The sequence below is a fragment of the Odocoileus virginianus genome, chromosome 23 (genome assembly GCF_023699985.2).
Source record: "Odocoileus virginianus isolate 20LAN1187 ecotype Illinois chromosome 23, Ovbor_1.2, whole genome shotgun sequence".
In the NCBI taxonomy this organism is placed as follows: domain Eukaryota; kingdom Metazoa; phylum Chordata; class Mammalia; order Artiodactyla; family Cervidae; genus Odocoileus; species Odocoileus virginianus.
Genome location: NC_069696.1, coordinates 47,462,321 through 47,477,049, shown reverse-complemented (window position 1 = coordinate 47,477,049; position 14,729 = coordinate 47,462,321). Strand labels below are relative to the sequence as shown.

At 41.4% G+C, this 14,729-nt stretch overlaps 1 protein-coding gene across 9 annotated transcripts in view; it reads right to left on the bottom strand.

The window, feature by feature from the left end:
* IGF1 (insulin like growth factor 1) overlaps nucleotides 1-14,247 on the bottom strand; it is a 78,433-nt gene extending 64,186 nt beyond the window's left edge. Inside the window, exons 1-3 of one of the 9 annotated variants that reach the window (XM_070454040.1) lie at nucleotides 14,080-14,242; nucleotides 13,528-13,609; nucleotides 8,894-9,053 (exon numbers count right to left, since the gene is read on the bottom strand). In XM_070454040.1, coding sequence (XP_070310141.1) covers nucleotides 8,894-9,053; nucleotides 13,528-13,590 — 223 coding nt within the window. In that variant the 5' untranslated portion in view covers nucleotides 13,591-13,609; nucleotides 14,080-14,242. Of the gene's footprint in view, nucleotides 1-8,893; nucleotides 9,054-11,698; nucleotides 11,805-13,527; nucleotides 13,887-14,079 lie in introns of those variants that run through there. The other 8 variants (XM_070454043.1, XM_020880872.2, XM_070454039.1 and 5 more) reach the window with 8 other exon arrangements.
* Nucleotides 14,248-14,729: the final 482 nt, after the last annotated feature.

Sequence of the window (14,729 nt, the reverse complement as noted above, 5' to 3'; positions counted from 1 at the left end):
ACAGACTTTCTTCATCACTTGCCTCTGATGAAAGACCCATTTCATCAGGGTAAATGGCACAGCGGTAGGACCATCTTCTCAGAAACACTCACAGAATTGACTCTATGACTAACCCATGCTGAAAGCTTAAAAGACCCTTCCAACAGCCTTTCTAGTACCTCAGAAAGACCACAGGTGAAAGAAGAAAAATCTGAAGAGATTTCATAGAGTATTTGCTTGGAAATGTGCAAAAAAATCAGGTGCAAATTTCTTTTGGCTTAGGGCCGTCAGAGAAATCTCCAGAAAAGAAGCTGATCCAATGACTCGTCAGGCTGTTTCAGATTTTCCAGGAGCACAGCTTTGCTAAGTCATTCCAAAGCAGTTCTACCCAAGTTGACATTGGAGAGAGTGACCAAAGAGTCAGAATAATATAATATATAATAAAACTCTAAATCATGACCTGAAGCGGATTTGGAATTCCCCAGGCACATTGAAAGGCTGAGTGCATGGTATAGGAAAAAGGCAGGGAATACCTTTGGTTTGTACAAATTTCTACAGCAAGGGAGTAACAGTCTCTTACTCTCTGAACTTTCTAACTTCAATCTCAGGAAATTTATTGGAATGAGAGCATCACCAAGATCTATGTTCATTTGGATGAGACTGATTGAAGGCATCTCCTGGTCATTTGAAATTTACCAGGTGACTTAGACATAAGCATGGTCCATCACAGATAAAGGTGGAACACAGCATGAAATCAGGAAACAGAATCAAGAGTATCTCCTCCTTCTTACTTCTGCACTAATTAGCAGGGGCATGACCTTAGACTTGTCCCTTCTCTCTGAGTTTAACTTCTCATGTTTGACTAGATTATTTTTCAAGGGCTTCCAAGCTTATAGCAACCTTCAATTTTACTTTCTGTGAACAATTAGGTAGTTTTATTACAGAGATATATACTTAATCAAGAATCAGGTTCTTGGGTATCTTCCCAGGGACTTCAGCATGCCCATTCTCTCTCTCTCTCTGTTTTGGCATGGAAACCCTTATCCCTGCACAACGCCTGAGCATTTAATGCAAAAAAGGTTTTCATTTAAAAGACTGTGTGGTCTCTGCTGATTGCACAACTTCTTTTTGTGTCCACACTGCTGCTGATCAAATATTGCAAAGCCATTAATTACCTTCGGACAAATGCAGAGGGCCATGTGCAAAAGTTCTGGGCAATTGCATAAAGTAATATGCCAGATGTAAAGTAAGTGAAGGGTTTTTCTTGGTATTTAAGGTTCAGTGAAAAAGTAAGAGGGGCAGCTATGCCAAGAATGAAAAGCCAGAGCTTGCCAAGTGCTTCTTTAAGGGGCTTTAGCCAATGTGAGACTAAACAATGCATTAAATAGGCATACAACTTACTGCACTTAAAGAATCACACGTCAAATAACAGCTCTTTGCTATGTTTTAAACATGATCTCACATATAGATAAAGACAAGTGAAATGTTCTGTTGTCATCTCCTTAGTCTAACAGCTAATAAGGCCTGGGGACTTGAACTTTCCAGGCAACCAAAAGTAATTCTTCGTGATGTAAGAGCTTGCTGATGTTCCATGGAGAGGTGTAGGATGGAACTCTGCCAGGGCAGCAGCTCAGTACAGGAATGATTTTTTGCCACCATGGTTGTCAAAGACTCTGGCTGTATAAAAGGGCAAAGGCTTCATAGCCCATCATGAAGAACAATGAGCAATCTCCTTGGGAGAAATTGCCGGCCTGTTAACAGTGTCTGATTCTTTGGTGTAGGCTCTGAAATCAGAAGAAAGTCAGCTAGAGGCTTGAGGTTGGCTCTTTACAGAGGCCTTGAGAAATACTGGTGTGGCCCATGATGTCTGGACTAAGTATACAGAGACCCAGTGGTTTGGAAAACACCAACACTCTTCTGGATCCAAAATGGAGCTATAGTCTCCCAGCCATGAACATCTGAGACCTTCCAATACTGATGGTCTTCAAGCAGCTGGTTGAGAGGCACCTGCCCTGGTGGGAGCCTCCCAGCCAAACCTTCCGCAGCTCCTTTCATGGTCAAGCTGGGGAAGACACTTCCTGCCTGGCCCACTTCCATATGCTGCCTTATGGCCAGGCCTCCTTTACCATCTCTCTTATAAAACCCAGAGAGAGAGGGAGATGTCTGGTCCAACAAACAGTTCTTCTTCAGCAGGTCTTTGAGAAAAAACAACAGAACTCATAGCTACTAGGAAAGAAGCACTGGACGTGTGGTGGCCAAGGAAAAAAAGTTGAAGTTGGCCAGAGGAAGGAGTCCCCTGGATCATAAGCGATCTCCTTATACTCAGCAGGGAGCTGCAGTGTGCTGTCTGAGTGGAGTCCAGTCTGTGAAAGCAAGGGACTCAAATGGCAGCAGCCTCTAATCAAAGAAGCTTTTCTGGTGCAGCCTGAAGAAATTCTATGAATATTTCCTAAACTGTAGGGTTGGTCATTCCATGGATGTCTCCCTTGAGTCTCCTTTCAAAGAAGTTCAGAATCAACTGTGCCCCCAGGGGTTTCTGTTCCTGCTCTCCCAGAAGATGCCAAGGCCTTTTGGAAACATATCTCTACATTGCAACACTTTGGACCTTTTAGTGATGTGAATGGGCAGATGGACGTGCTTCTTGGACACAAGAGACCTTGACTTTGTTTCTGGATCCATCCAGTAAGGTAAATCACAAACTCTCTGGGTCTCACATTTCTCACTTGTCCAGTAAAGCAATGATTTTTACCTTCTAATACTGGGGTAAAGAGAGAGTTGCTACAATTGGATTTTGAAAAAATGAAAATGCTAGTCAAGCATAAGACATCCTTTGTGCTACTGATACTACTGTAAGTGTTCCTATTAGCAACAGGTTTTATCAGCTGCTCCTATAGAGAGAAATAGGTTTCCCTGGTGGCTCAGATGGTGAAGAATCTGCCTGCAATGCAGGAGACCCAGGTTTGATCCCTGGGTTGGGAAGATCCCCTGGAGGAGGAAATGACAATGCACTCTAGTATTCTTGTCTGGAGAATCCCACGGACAGAGGAGTCTGGCAGGCTACAGTCTACAGGATTGCACAGAGTTGGACATGACTGAAGCAACTTAGCACACATTGAGGGAAATGAGTGTGTAATGAATTGGGCTGCCCAGACCATTGCAGTAGACTCTGTGACTGATCCCAGAAGAGAATAAATAAGTATAATTCTAATGTGTTTATGATGCTTACCGTGCCAGGCAGTATTCTAATTTAATATGTTCTAATAGATTAACCAGTTCTGTGAGGTAGTCCTTGTTTGGGGATGAGGAAATTAAAGAACAAAGAGGTTAAGTGACTTGCTCGATGCCACCCACCAAGTAAGTTACAGAGCTAGAATTCACATCCTGGATTCTTGGCAGTAGAGACCACACTTGGCCTTCACTCCTTCCCTCTCTTGCTTCTTGTAACTGTTCATCAGGGAGAAGATGGTCTTGAGGCACTTGACCATATCAGAAAAACGTAAATTATTGCATTTGCAATATTGCAATATTTTCTAAATTTGCACAGAAATCATCAGTTTCTTAGAAGTCCCTTGGTTGCCCAGACTAGTCCTCTTGGGCATATTTAAAGAGTAGTAGCCACTAGTGAAGGTCAATATAAAAACTCACTGTTGCTCTTTAAGAATCTCTGTGGCCTGTTAGCTTAGTGGTGCTAATGAGGCCAGGGCCAAGGTCAAATCCCACATGTTCCAATTAGCTTCAAAGAGAAAGTAACAGCCAGTGACTGTACCTCTAACTTTGACCAGCTGTCACACAAATGCATAGCTGGAGGTCTAAGGGTTGCCAAGCCAAGGAATGCAAACGGTGTAGCTCAAATCCGGCCCCACTCAAAGCAATGCTCATGGTGGCTGAGTGTGTCTTTGGATGTCCCCAGTGCTGTACTCTCTTCTTTAATTGGATAGGCAGTCCCCGTAGCCTGGGAAAAGGCTTTCAGTCAAGGTTTAGAAGACTACAGATTCAATCTGCCCTCTAATTTATAAAGAGCAGCTAAAAACTGACCTACTTAACTGGCCTCACTTTCAGGAGACTGGAAAAACGTAAAGATGAGAACTGTCAGTGAGCCCTTCCTAGCAAAGAACAATGACCATCTGTTTCCATGAGGTGTGTGCTCCTTTGGCCAGATAACTTGCATGTATTTGGTCATGTCTGAGCTTTTATTCCATCCCCGAGGGGTTGGAACTCAGCTTAAAACAAACTAAAACAAAGGCACTGGCTTCTCTTGCTTTAAGTAGGTGGGGTCCCCTATCTGGGGATGAACAGAAACTATGTGAAGAAGATAAAGGAGTCTAAAACATTTTTGAGTCACTATTTAAATCCAAGATTCTCCTTTCTTGAATAGTACCAAATCCTTGTTAATTACAACCTAGACTATGAGTCTGTTAAAAGTTAGAAGAGGTCATTTACTTGAACAAAATCCCCTTGTTTTATAGACAAGGACATTTTGGCCCAGGAAGTTTAAATGCCTGCCAAAGTCATACAGCTAATGAATGACAGGTCTGGGGGCAGTTTTCTGAGCACTATATTTCAAATGAAAGAAGCTTGAGTTAATAATAATAACCTCAATCTAGGAAGGTTGTTGCAATCAATAACAATGAAATTCATTGCAAAGTTTTACTTAAACTCTTTATAAAACAGTATGTTTTAACACATGAAGAATGCCATTCATTTATTCAGACCTGTTCTTAATAAGTATGCATTGGAAGTATATTTTATAAAAGCTATAAATCTGGACTAACCAAAAGGGTATCCAACTTTCCTTTCTAATTGATTTACTTCTCCTTTTTCCCAGACCGCAGAGATAAAGCATATACAGTTTATTTAAGGGACTGTTTATAGACTCTTAAAACTAAAAAGGACCCCAGAAACTCGCTTTCTTTTGGTTGCTCTTAATTGAAACCATTCAAGGTGGTTGGTTGTCTGTCAATTTTAAAAGTATCTTCAAGGAGAGAAATTCCACAAGCCTCTAAAGCACATGTTAAAATGGTTAAACACCATGACTGTCAAAAATAGTATCTATGGCAAGCTGAACTTCTCCTATTTCACTTGAAGCTCTTTTCCTCTTGTTCTGTTCCACGCCACAGCAAGGTTGTGACAAACTGCTCTCTATGAGGCTCCTCCATCAATCTGGAAAGATAATAGCTAGCTCCTTCCCAATATGCCAACTCCATTGGGCCACCATTTTTCTCCCAAGACTATGAAAGTACAAGACTGGTTGACATGATCTCTTACTATGATACATAGGGAAGAATCAGTACTAAGTTCTTCTTTGCAACTTTCATTGCATGCAATGTCTGGTGAAGCTGTGTTAATTATAGAGGAACTTTTGCACTTATGCTGGGAAGATGGTCACAAAACAGATAATCGAGAAGGTGGCATGCTCTGTGCTCTAGTGGAACTGAGGCTTGTAGAGAAATAGGAGCTCGTTTAGAACATTGGGTTGGTCAATACAAAATTAAGTGTTACCAAAAAAATAAAAGTTATTCAGGATAGTTTTGTCTCTTAATAGGGTCAAAATTTCCTCTTGTTAAATATTCTGGCCCAATAAAAAAGATAGATATGGAGGTAACATTTTTTTAGATGTTTGCATTTCAAACTAAGATCAGAAGCCCCCTTCCACAGTTAAAAACAGCATTGAAACATGTATATTATCTAGGGTGAAACAGATCACCAGCCCAGGTTGGGTACAGGAGATAAGTGCTCGGGCCTGGTGCACTGGGAAGACCCAGAGGGACTGGGTGGAGAGGGAGGTGGGAGGGGGGACTGGGATGGGGAATACATGTAAATCCATGGCTAATTCATATCAATGTATAACAAAAACTACTGTAATGATGTAAAGTAATTAGCCTCCAACTAATAAAAATTTAAAAAAAATTAAAAAAAAAAAATACATTCAAAATGGATTTGAAGCAGCTTAAAATGAAGAACGCAGCCACAATAAAACTTTGGAAAGGGTAAAAACTATAATAAGAGTCAATTGACAGGGGATAGAGGTAGGGAAGACTACTTTCCTCTAAAAAATATTTCAAAGGCTGTAATGCTTAGAGCTGACTTCTTCACACACAGTAAATCTCAAAGGACAAAAAGGAAACTCAATAAAATTTGTTGACAACAGTTACTGCCTTTAAGAATAATTGGCTCAGATGTGAGACGGACCATCAGTGTAGCTTAGGGAGGATCTAAATGCCGCCTCTAAGTCATTGTTGGTATACATTGTATTCAGTTGAAAAAAGATAAAGTTTTATCAAATAGCTGGGTAAATATGAGGCAAGAAGAATTGTCCAAAGTACCTGACAAACCTAATTCTTGATGATTCTAAAGACTAAGATCTCAAGCAAGTCATGCCATTACATTCAATGGGATTCAATCAATTCAGTCCTGCCAGTTCAACAATCAAACTTGAGCCACAGCTATATCAGCCAGGCATTGAGCTAGATACTGGGGTTCAGTGGTAAACAATCTGGTCTTTGGTATCAAGGAGCCCACTGAGAGGGTAGATCTTGGTCAGCTGATTTTAAAAATGGGAAAAGTATTTAGGAAAAGCATAAAGGATTGCATTTTTCCTCCATGATTATTTTCCTCTATGATACTTGATAATACTTTTTTTATTTTTTTAACCACCTAACTAGACTGTGAGTTCCTTGAAAGCAAAGTTAATCTCTCATTCATTTCCAGGTATCTCACTAATGCCTTGTATACTTTCTTACACGTAGCAGAGGTTCCATCAATGTTCTGAATTAAACAACTTAAAGGGGTTAACTTCTCTTGGGCAAAAAGCCTAGTCCAGTTGACTAGAAAATTAACAAGAATACTTTTGTGCATGAAAGTTTATGTCAGACAAATAATTTACATTGCCATAGAGTTCTATAAACCAGAACTTATGAAACCTAGACTCTTAATAATAAAACACAATTTATAAAACCACTTTCTATCCAAAGTTATATTCTATACATTAAGAGTTGCCATGTAGAACCTTCCCCTTTCAAATTAAGAGAGAATTAAAACACATTTGTAAAATTTGATCATTTGAATAATAGAATGCCTTCCAGTGAGTTGTAATCAGTTTCCATCATAGTTGTCCAATACCCTTAATTCTTTGTGTGAACATATATAAGTATCAAAGGGTAACTTGGGATCAAATTATTTTTTTTCTTTCTCATTTTTTGTCATTTAATTGTAAGCATCACAGTCATAGAAAGATCCAGTTTTCATGCACTGTGCATGGAAATCCTGGAGCATGTCACATCAAACGTGGCAATTCAACCTGGCACATAACCCAAGACACTTGGGGACTCGGCCATCACCTAGTGAACTGGATAAAAAGAAATGGCACAAATGGATTACCAAAGCAAAAAAAAAAATCCTCTTGGGCATAATAGCTGAGACCCACTTATCCATTTTTTACAATGTGGCTCAGTAGTAGCAAAGTAAAGAGTAGTGACAAGCCATCGCCGGGTGATGTCAATGTGACACATTTGCCTTCTGCCAGATACTCTGAAGGTAAAACAGGTCTGCTATTCGAAAAGCACTCACCAAATGAACTCATTCGTCTGCACAGAAACAGAGAATGGGACAGAATTGCTCTATTGCCAGAAAAATAAATGAACTCACTCAAAGCATTGGCTGGAAACAGAGGGTGGGAATTTGCCCATTCAAAGAGTAGAAAGCACTTCTCACTCTCTGTCACTAGTTGTTGAAAAGCTATTTGTCACCAAATCTACAATGAGTACAGACCATCAACATGCCTATCAGCCTCTTCCTTCCCATTCTCCCTACCCATCCCAGACTGCTACGCTCACAGGCCACCCTCCCAGTCTCTCTCTCTCTCTCTCACACACACCTTCCTGGGAAGAGGAGAGACTGGAAGTGTGTGAGTCATCACAGGAGCTATTCAAAGCCTAGTGGGTAACTGAGGTAAGCTGTCTACACTTAAGCCACATGAACCTCTAAGAATGATTCACGGTCCTGAAGACCTGCGTGTCAGTTTCCTGAAACTCTCTAAATTTGCAAAGAATTAAACAGAACGAGCATATGGCTTTCCATCACTCAGTGTCCTGTAACACAGACGAGCCAGATGCTTCTGAGGTGTGTTCTCTAAGTGATCCATTCCCTCAAGGCAGCAGGGACTCCCGTTTGTGTTTATTATTTATCTGCAAGCATGGACTTGGCTGTCTACTTTTTATTGACTGTTGACTTTTTAATCACCTGAGACCTACTTCTGGAATAAGTGACCTTACACTTGTCAGAAACCCTTTTCCAGATGGAGGCATCACTGGAGAGCCCCAGAGAAGGGCGACATCAAAGAAGGCAACAGCGAAGACTCAAGGTCAGTGTGACCCGAGGGCAAATGAACTCAGCGTTTCAGTTTGCATTGAGCGAGAGCCTGTGTCTTTGCAAATGTGCCTTTCGGCAATGTTCACCTTCTGCTTGTTCGGGGTGATTTTATATCACATGGGGACATCTGGGATGTGCCTCTTTGCCAAGTCCACCTTCCTAGTTTCCTCCAAGTGACCTAGCACTTAAAACATCCCTACATGTTCACATATGTCATTACGTGCACCCACAGATCTGGAAAACCAAAACTTCAGTCCCCCAGGGCCATTTTGTCCTGTCTTTTCCCTGGAAAGAATGGAATAGTGAGGGCAGAGCAGAATAGTTGCGGGAAAGCCTAGCGGGAAGTAGTTAAAAGACAAACAGCTACGGAGGAAAATTCCATCCAAACTCTGCAGAATGTGCCACGGCCCCGCCGAAACACTAGGCTCGCATTAAGGTGAGGAATCTTGGAGGCCAAGGACGGCTGCCAGCCACAGGCAGTCATTCAGTTCTTTGCACACTCCCCACGGTTGTAAACCCACAGAGCAGCGAGGGGGAGGCTACTTACTGAAATAAAAGCCCCTGTCTCCGCACACGAACTGGAGAGCGTCCACCAACTCAGCCCCGCAGAGGGTCTCGGGTCCCGCCGTGGCAGAGCTGGTGAAGGCGAGCAAGCACAGGGCCAGGTAGAAGAGATGCGAGGAGGATGTGACGGGCATCTTCACCTGCTGAAAAAGCAGAAGGAGGGTCATCTTCCTCCTGCATCCGTGCCAGGGCAGTGGGGGCAAGGCAAAAGTGCCTTCACCCCAGCTCTGCATTCCTGTTAATAATCAAAACTATCCCCTCAGGAGTGCAACAAGGTGTGTGAGTGATTTCTGAGCAGGTCTTGGCATCATGCTATCTGACTTTAATCCTCTTGCTACTGTGAAACCTTGGGGAAGTCCTTCTTGAACCCTTTATGGCTTCCTGTTACAATTCAATGAGATAAATGTCCTGAAACATTTAATGTGTGAAGGTGAAAGATGCTCTTATTGCATACCACTCAGAGATCCTGGTAAACCTTTGGAATCATCAAAGGTTAATTTGTGCTCAGTCCAGACTTGGGACCAGATATGTTTTATTAATTTAAATTCTCTCAAATTGGCCATTCACAGATGGCATGTGCATTCATTACTGACCAGAATATTAAATCAACCAGAATGTCATTCCCCAGCTACTGATTAAAGAGAATTTACTGCAGCTGAAAAAGAACTTGTGAAAATACTATATATCATTATAGCTTTTTTTTTCCACTTAGGAGAGGCAGAGTCAGAAACAGAAGGAGAGAAAGAGAGACTGAGAGATTTCTTACCTACTGAACATCAGCAGTTAACAACTACAAGTAAAAGTTAAAAACCAGGAACAGGAAACATCTGAGAATTTCAGAATGAAACTGGTTTATGGTAAGTAAACCTGACTCCTTTTGCATTCTAAAGCCCCTTGTGTCAAGCTCAATATCGGATCAACACACGTGTAGACAGTGCCTTCCACAAACAGGGAACTGGGCTCGAAATCTGCAAAAGGCTTTTTTATTTTTTCAAGTCTCAGGAATTCTGACTTCATCTGTTGGAGGGACTTGAGTGTCACTGTATCCTTTTTATAGCAGAGACCCCTGGTTGGCTTGACTTAGCCAGTGACAGCCAACTGTCAGCCCTGCCAAAGGCAGGATTCCTGTGGCTCAAGTCTCCATCCTTGCTCTCAGCAGTGAAACAATGCAAAGGTGATCATTAAGTTTTTCCACATTGCTACTTGTGGCACAAAGATGTGGTTTCTTCTAGGAAGCCTCCCAAGGTGAGTAGCTTTATCCCTCTTGGATGCATTTACTTTCAGCAGCATCAGCAGAGTCAGTGACAGGATGTTAAACCAGGGACCCTAACAAAAGGTCATAGAGTTAAACTGGAAACTATCATTATGAAAAGAAGCTTTTCTGAACCTCCCAGTGGTGGCAGGTCCATTCAACTCCACCACTTTCAAAGAAACAGTCTCAGTCATTTATTTTCCGACCACCTTCCTTGCCCTCCCTGGACTCTTAATGGCTCTCTACATCAGTGGCAAAGTTTGCTCCATCACTGTAATTAAGATTTCCATTTTTGTGGCCAGACTTTCAGTTCAGCAATTGGGGAAAAAAACCCTAAACCCCTGATTCTCGTTAACACAACGTAAATATTTAGTTAATGCTTGTAAAACAGTTGAAGATGAAAAGCGTCCCCTATTTGCAAATCATCATAAATAATAGACATAAACTAGAAGAGGAGGTGAAAGCTTGATGGAGAATTTCTTCCATTTTCTCCATAGGACCTGTTCATGGAAACCGTCCACCCCCACATAGCCAAAGCCACAGGGACTGCTAGAAACAAGTCATCCAATCCTCATCTTTCTTAGTTATAAAATAATTGGTGGGAGTTTTCCCTTTCAGTATTTCCAGTGGAAATCTCAACAAGTCCAAGCCAACTGGACTTCCTTGCCCTTTTCAAAAGAGAACACTCATAATTGATCTTACAGAACATACCCCGCACTCTGGCAACCAGCCAGTTCTAGAACGTATGTTATTTTGCCAGTCCTATTTCTCCATCACTCCCGTCTCTGTTGAGTTAATGGTGAAGCTTAAGGCAAAGCACCTGCAACTGTAGATGCCTTCAGGTTCTTCGGTTGTTGTGAAATCCAGGGAAAAAGGAACTCAACTTAAAGCCTTAGGGAATTGAGAACTTCATTAGATGTCAACATTATACTTTTAATAGCTATTTCTTTTGTATAACACATTTAAACTCAGCAATACCTATCAGTCTCTGGCATTTAAGAACTTAAGATTTATTTTTTACAGATTTCCCCCTTTTCTTTCTTCCTTTCCCCCCCTTTTTGCTGAGTTATGTTCTCAGATAAATATCAGCACTTATAGTTCTAGGACAAGATAGAACCTCTAGTGCATTTTCTCTTAGTTCAGGAAACAGTCCATCACACCCACAGAGAACCAGAGAATTTATCACATTATGTTCCCCCAAAAGAAAACAATAAAGAACTTGCTTAGGAGTTAAAAGTTTGAAATGAGTGGCCCCATATGTTCATCATTTCCTTGGCCTTTTATTTTTCCAAACACAAAAGAAATGAAGAGCGAGAAAGGAGAGATCTGAAAGAAAGAAATGAAAAAAGAACTAGAAAAAGAAGAGAAAAAAAAATTTCCAGAGCACTCTTTCTCAAAAATCATTCACAAATCTAAAATTTTAAAGACCTTTCTTTCTATCTTAAATAAATGGAATATCAATTGGTTCCAGATGTCTGGGTTATAATAAAAATGCCCAGCAAAATTTGAGGGCAATAGTCATAAGAAAATACTCACTGTAGGTGTAACCATTTTTGTTTGTTCCAGATCTTTTACAGCAGGTCAGGGTGGGTATTATGAGACTGATGTGAATAGAAAACTGAGGACTTAAAAACATGTGCTGCTTTGTGGGTGGGGTTTGTGAAAGCATCTAGTTACATTTGGACACCCAGGCAGGTATGCTATGAGCCTGGGTGAACTGCCTTTTGTCCATTCAGACAATAAACAAATTGCACGGCTGGGATTTGAGTCAATCTCTTCCTCCCAGTCAAGCCACCGATCTCCATCGTGTGCCTGTGGTAGCCAGCCTGGACAGGGACCCACGTTCCAGTCCTCCCCTGTGCCCTCTTCCCTCTGACTCAAACACTTGGAAATATCTTGAGACTCACAGTAGAATCAGCTTGTGAGCTCTGCCTGGCAGACACCTTTCCTCATTGAATTACATTTGAAAGAACCACGTAGCTCCCTGAAACCACTTCCTGCTCCAAGTTCAGGAAAAAGCAACAACTTATGGCTAGCTAGCTCTACTTCTGAAAAGTTCAGCATACACAGCAAAGTTCATTTGGAGTTTTCCAAACTTGTAATTAATGCAGAGATAACACTACACAGTCCCTTTTAGGATCATCTAAGCAGGGAGACAAAATCCCCAGCTGTCAGACCACATAGCATATGTGTATACTGACTTCATTTCTTTTAAAAGCAAGGTAGCCAGTGGGCATCTTGGCATCTCAAGGGCAGCAGGATCAGGTGCCCGACAAGGATGTATTCTTAACTCCTAAGCCACGGACTTGACTAAGAAAAGTCCTAGTGGTGGAGTACTTGAAAGCAGCTGGACTAAGCGGTAGGGACGTAGCATGCATTGAGCCCACAGGCAGTTGCATCGGGGAGCCAGTGACAGCAGCTTAAAAGTGCTTGCAAATTGGAAAAATACAAGTCTTGAAAGATATAATTTTGCTGAGAATGGAAACTTGAACTAGGGCCAGTTATTGGAAAGGAGAAGTCAGTGCATTGACAACGCTAGCCAAATTTACCTAAAGAGACTTTACAATCCCAAACACAAAATCCGAGTTTTATAACACAAAACCCCAAGTCCAAACTTCGCCCCTGAGAGTCCTCTTCAAAAGAAAAAACTTGGAATAGCAGTTGCTAGAAAGTTTCCGCTTTCCATATACAGTGTGCATTTGTTTAAATTATCCGAATATGCAAGGTCAGCAGGAGTTCTTCAGGAGTTCTTTTTCAGAAGAGCAAATGAAACTTCACTCTAACTCTGACTCTCTGGGCATAAGTGCAGAGAGTTCCGGGACCTTAGCGCCAAAGATCGTATTTAAAAGCTTTAATATCATTTAAAATGTAACTCTTTGTATGTGGCATGCCTTGTAATCAAAAGTCCTGGCAAGTTACACACACACACACACACAAAAACACACACACACACACCACACACCACACACACACAGTCCTACATACACATGAACATGGTCTTAAAAATAAAACATCTGCACCTGCAAAAAAAATCCAAAAGTTCATATCCATGCCCTATAGCCCTTAACCGTAGACAGGATTTAAAGGAATCTTCTATAATGACACCACTCAAGCCCTGAAGAAGTGGAGGATTTAGCATAAGTACCTTGCAATAGTTTTTACTCATACAGATATCTGTGCAAAGGCATTTATCTCCCGGAGCTATTTTTTCAGATCCCACAGAATTGCATATTCAGCAATTTATAAATAACTCCCAGTGCCGAAACAATGAAAATTCTAAAGTGAAGAACATTTCTAAGCAGAAGCAAACAGTACACAATTTAAAGAAAATTCCCCAATGACTTCAAAGAGTAAGAAATATTTACCTTCAAGAAATCACAAAAGCAGCACTTAAATAATTGGGTTGGAAGACTGCTGATTTTTCCCATTGCTTCTGAAGTGCAAAGTCTGGAAATGAATTGGTTAGCAGGAATAATGAGGCAAAAAGAAATCCAGGGAGATGGGAGATGTTGAGAGCAATGTCACATTTCAATTTTGAGGACTTTATTCCATTGCGCAGGCTCTATCTGCTCTGAATTTAGCAGTGACAGTGAGATTTAGCAAACAGAAGAGGGATTTAGAGAAAATCCTCACATTTATCTACAAAACACAGACACTGTAGACAGGAAACAGCTGGGGGAACGCTTGCCTTCTCTCTCTCTCCCTCTTCTGGCAAAGTTATCGAGTAAGGACTTTTTTGGGCATGGTGACAAATAACATCATACCTTTGCATTTTAAAACTAGAGCACAGAAGCATTTTTTTCCCTTAAAAGAATGTGTGTTAGTGACAAGAGGAGCAGACATTAAAATACTGATGTTGTCCTCTGATTAACTTTCTCCCGGGCACGAAGACACACACATCTGCTAATACACCTTACCAGTATGAAAGGAATATTCGTGGAGGATGGGCGAGCAATTTTATATTCCAGAGCCAACACAAAATTTAAAAAACAAGAAATGAAAAAAAGACCATCTCAAGCATACTCTACGATTTTAACTCTCAAACGACTGGGGTAAACTAGAGTGGAAGACAGCGCTGGGATGACCCCTCGTCCTAGTTGCCAAGTAAGGGGAATGATCTCATTTCCTAGAACCTGGAAAGGGGCAGCAGCTTTGTAATTGGCTCCCCTCAGGACACTGTCTCATGCTTTTTGCCCACGACAGGGCAAAGATTTTGCTGAGCTGTAAAGCCAACTGAAAAAATAAAATCGAATCTTTTTCTTCCTTCCTCTCCTCTGTTGCTTGGCCCCCACCCCGACCCCCACCCCACCCCAGGGGAAGGGCATCTGAGGGGCAAATGATTTTCCCATTGTTCATATTTTTCTGCATAACTTGAACCTGTGTGTGTGTGTGTGTGTGTGTGTGTGTGTATTTGTGTGTGTGTGCACGTGAGTGCATTTTCTTTCCCCCATTTTTGTGTATTCTAAATAACACCAGCTGGCTAGCAATACCCTCTCAAGGGTTATGATGTCATTCAAATCTCTCAGCTGGATGAGTGGCCAGCAACATGGTCCAAGCCAGCTGTTTT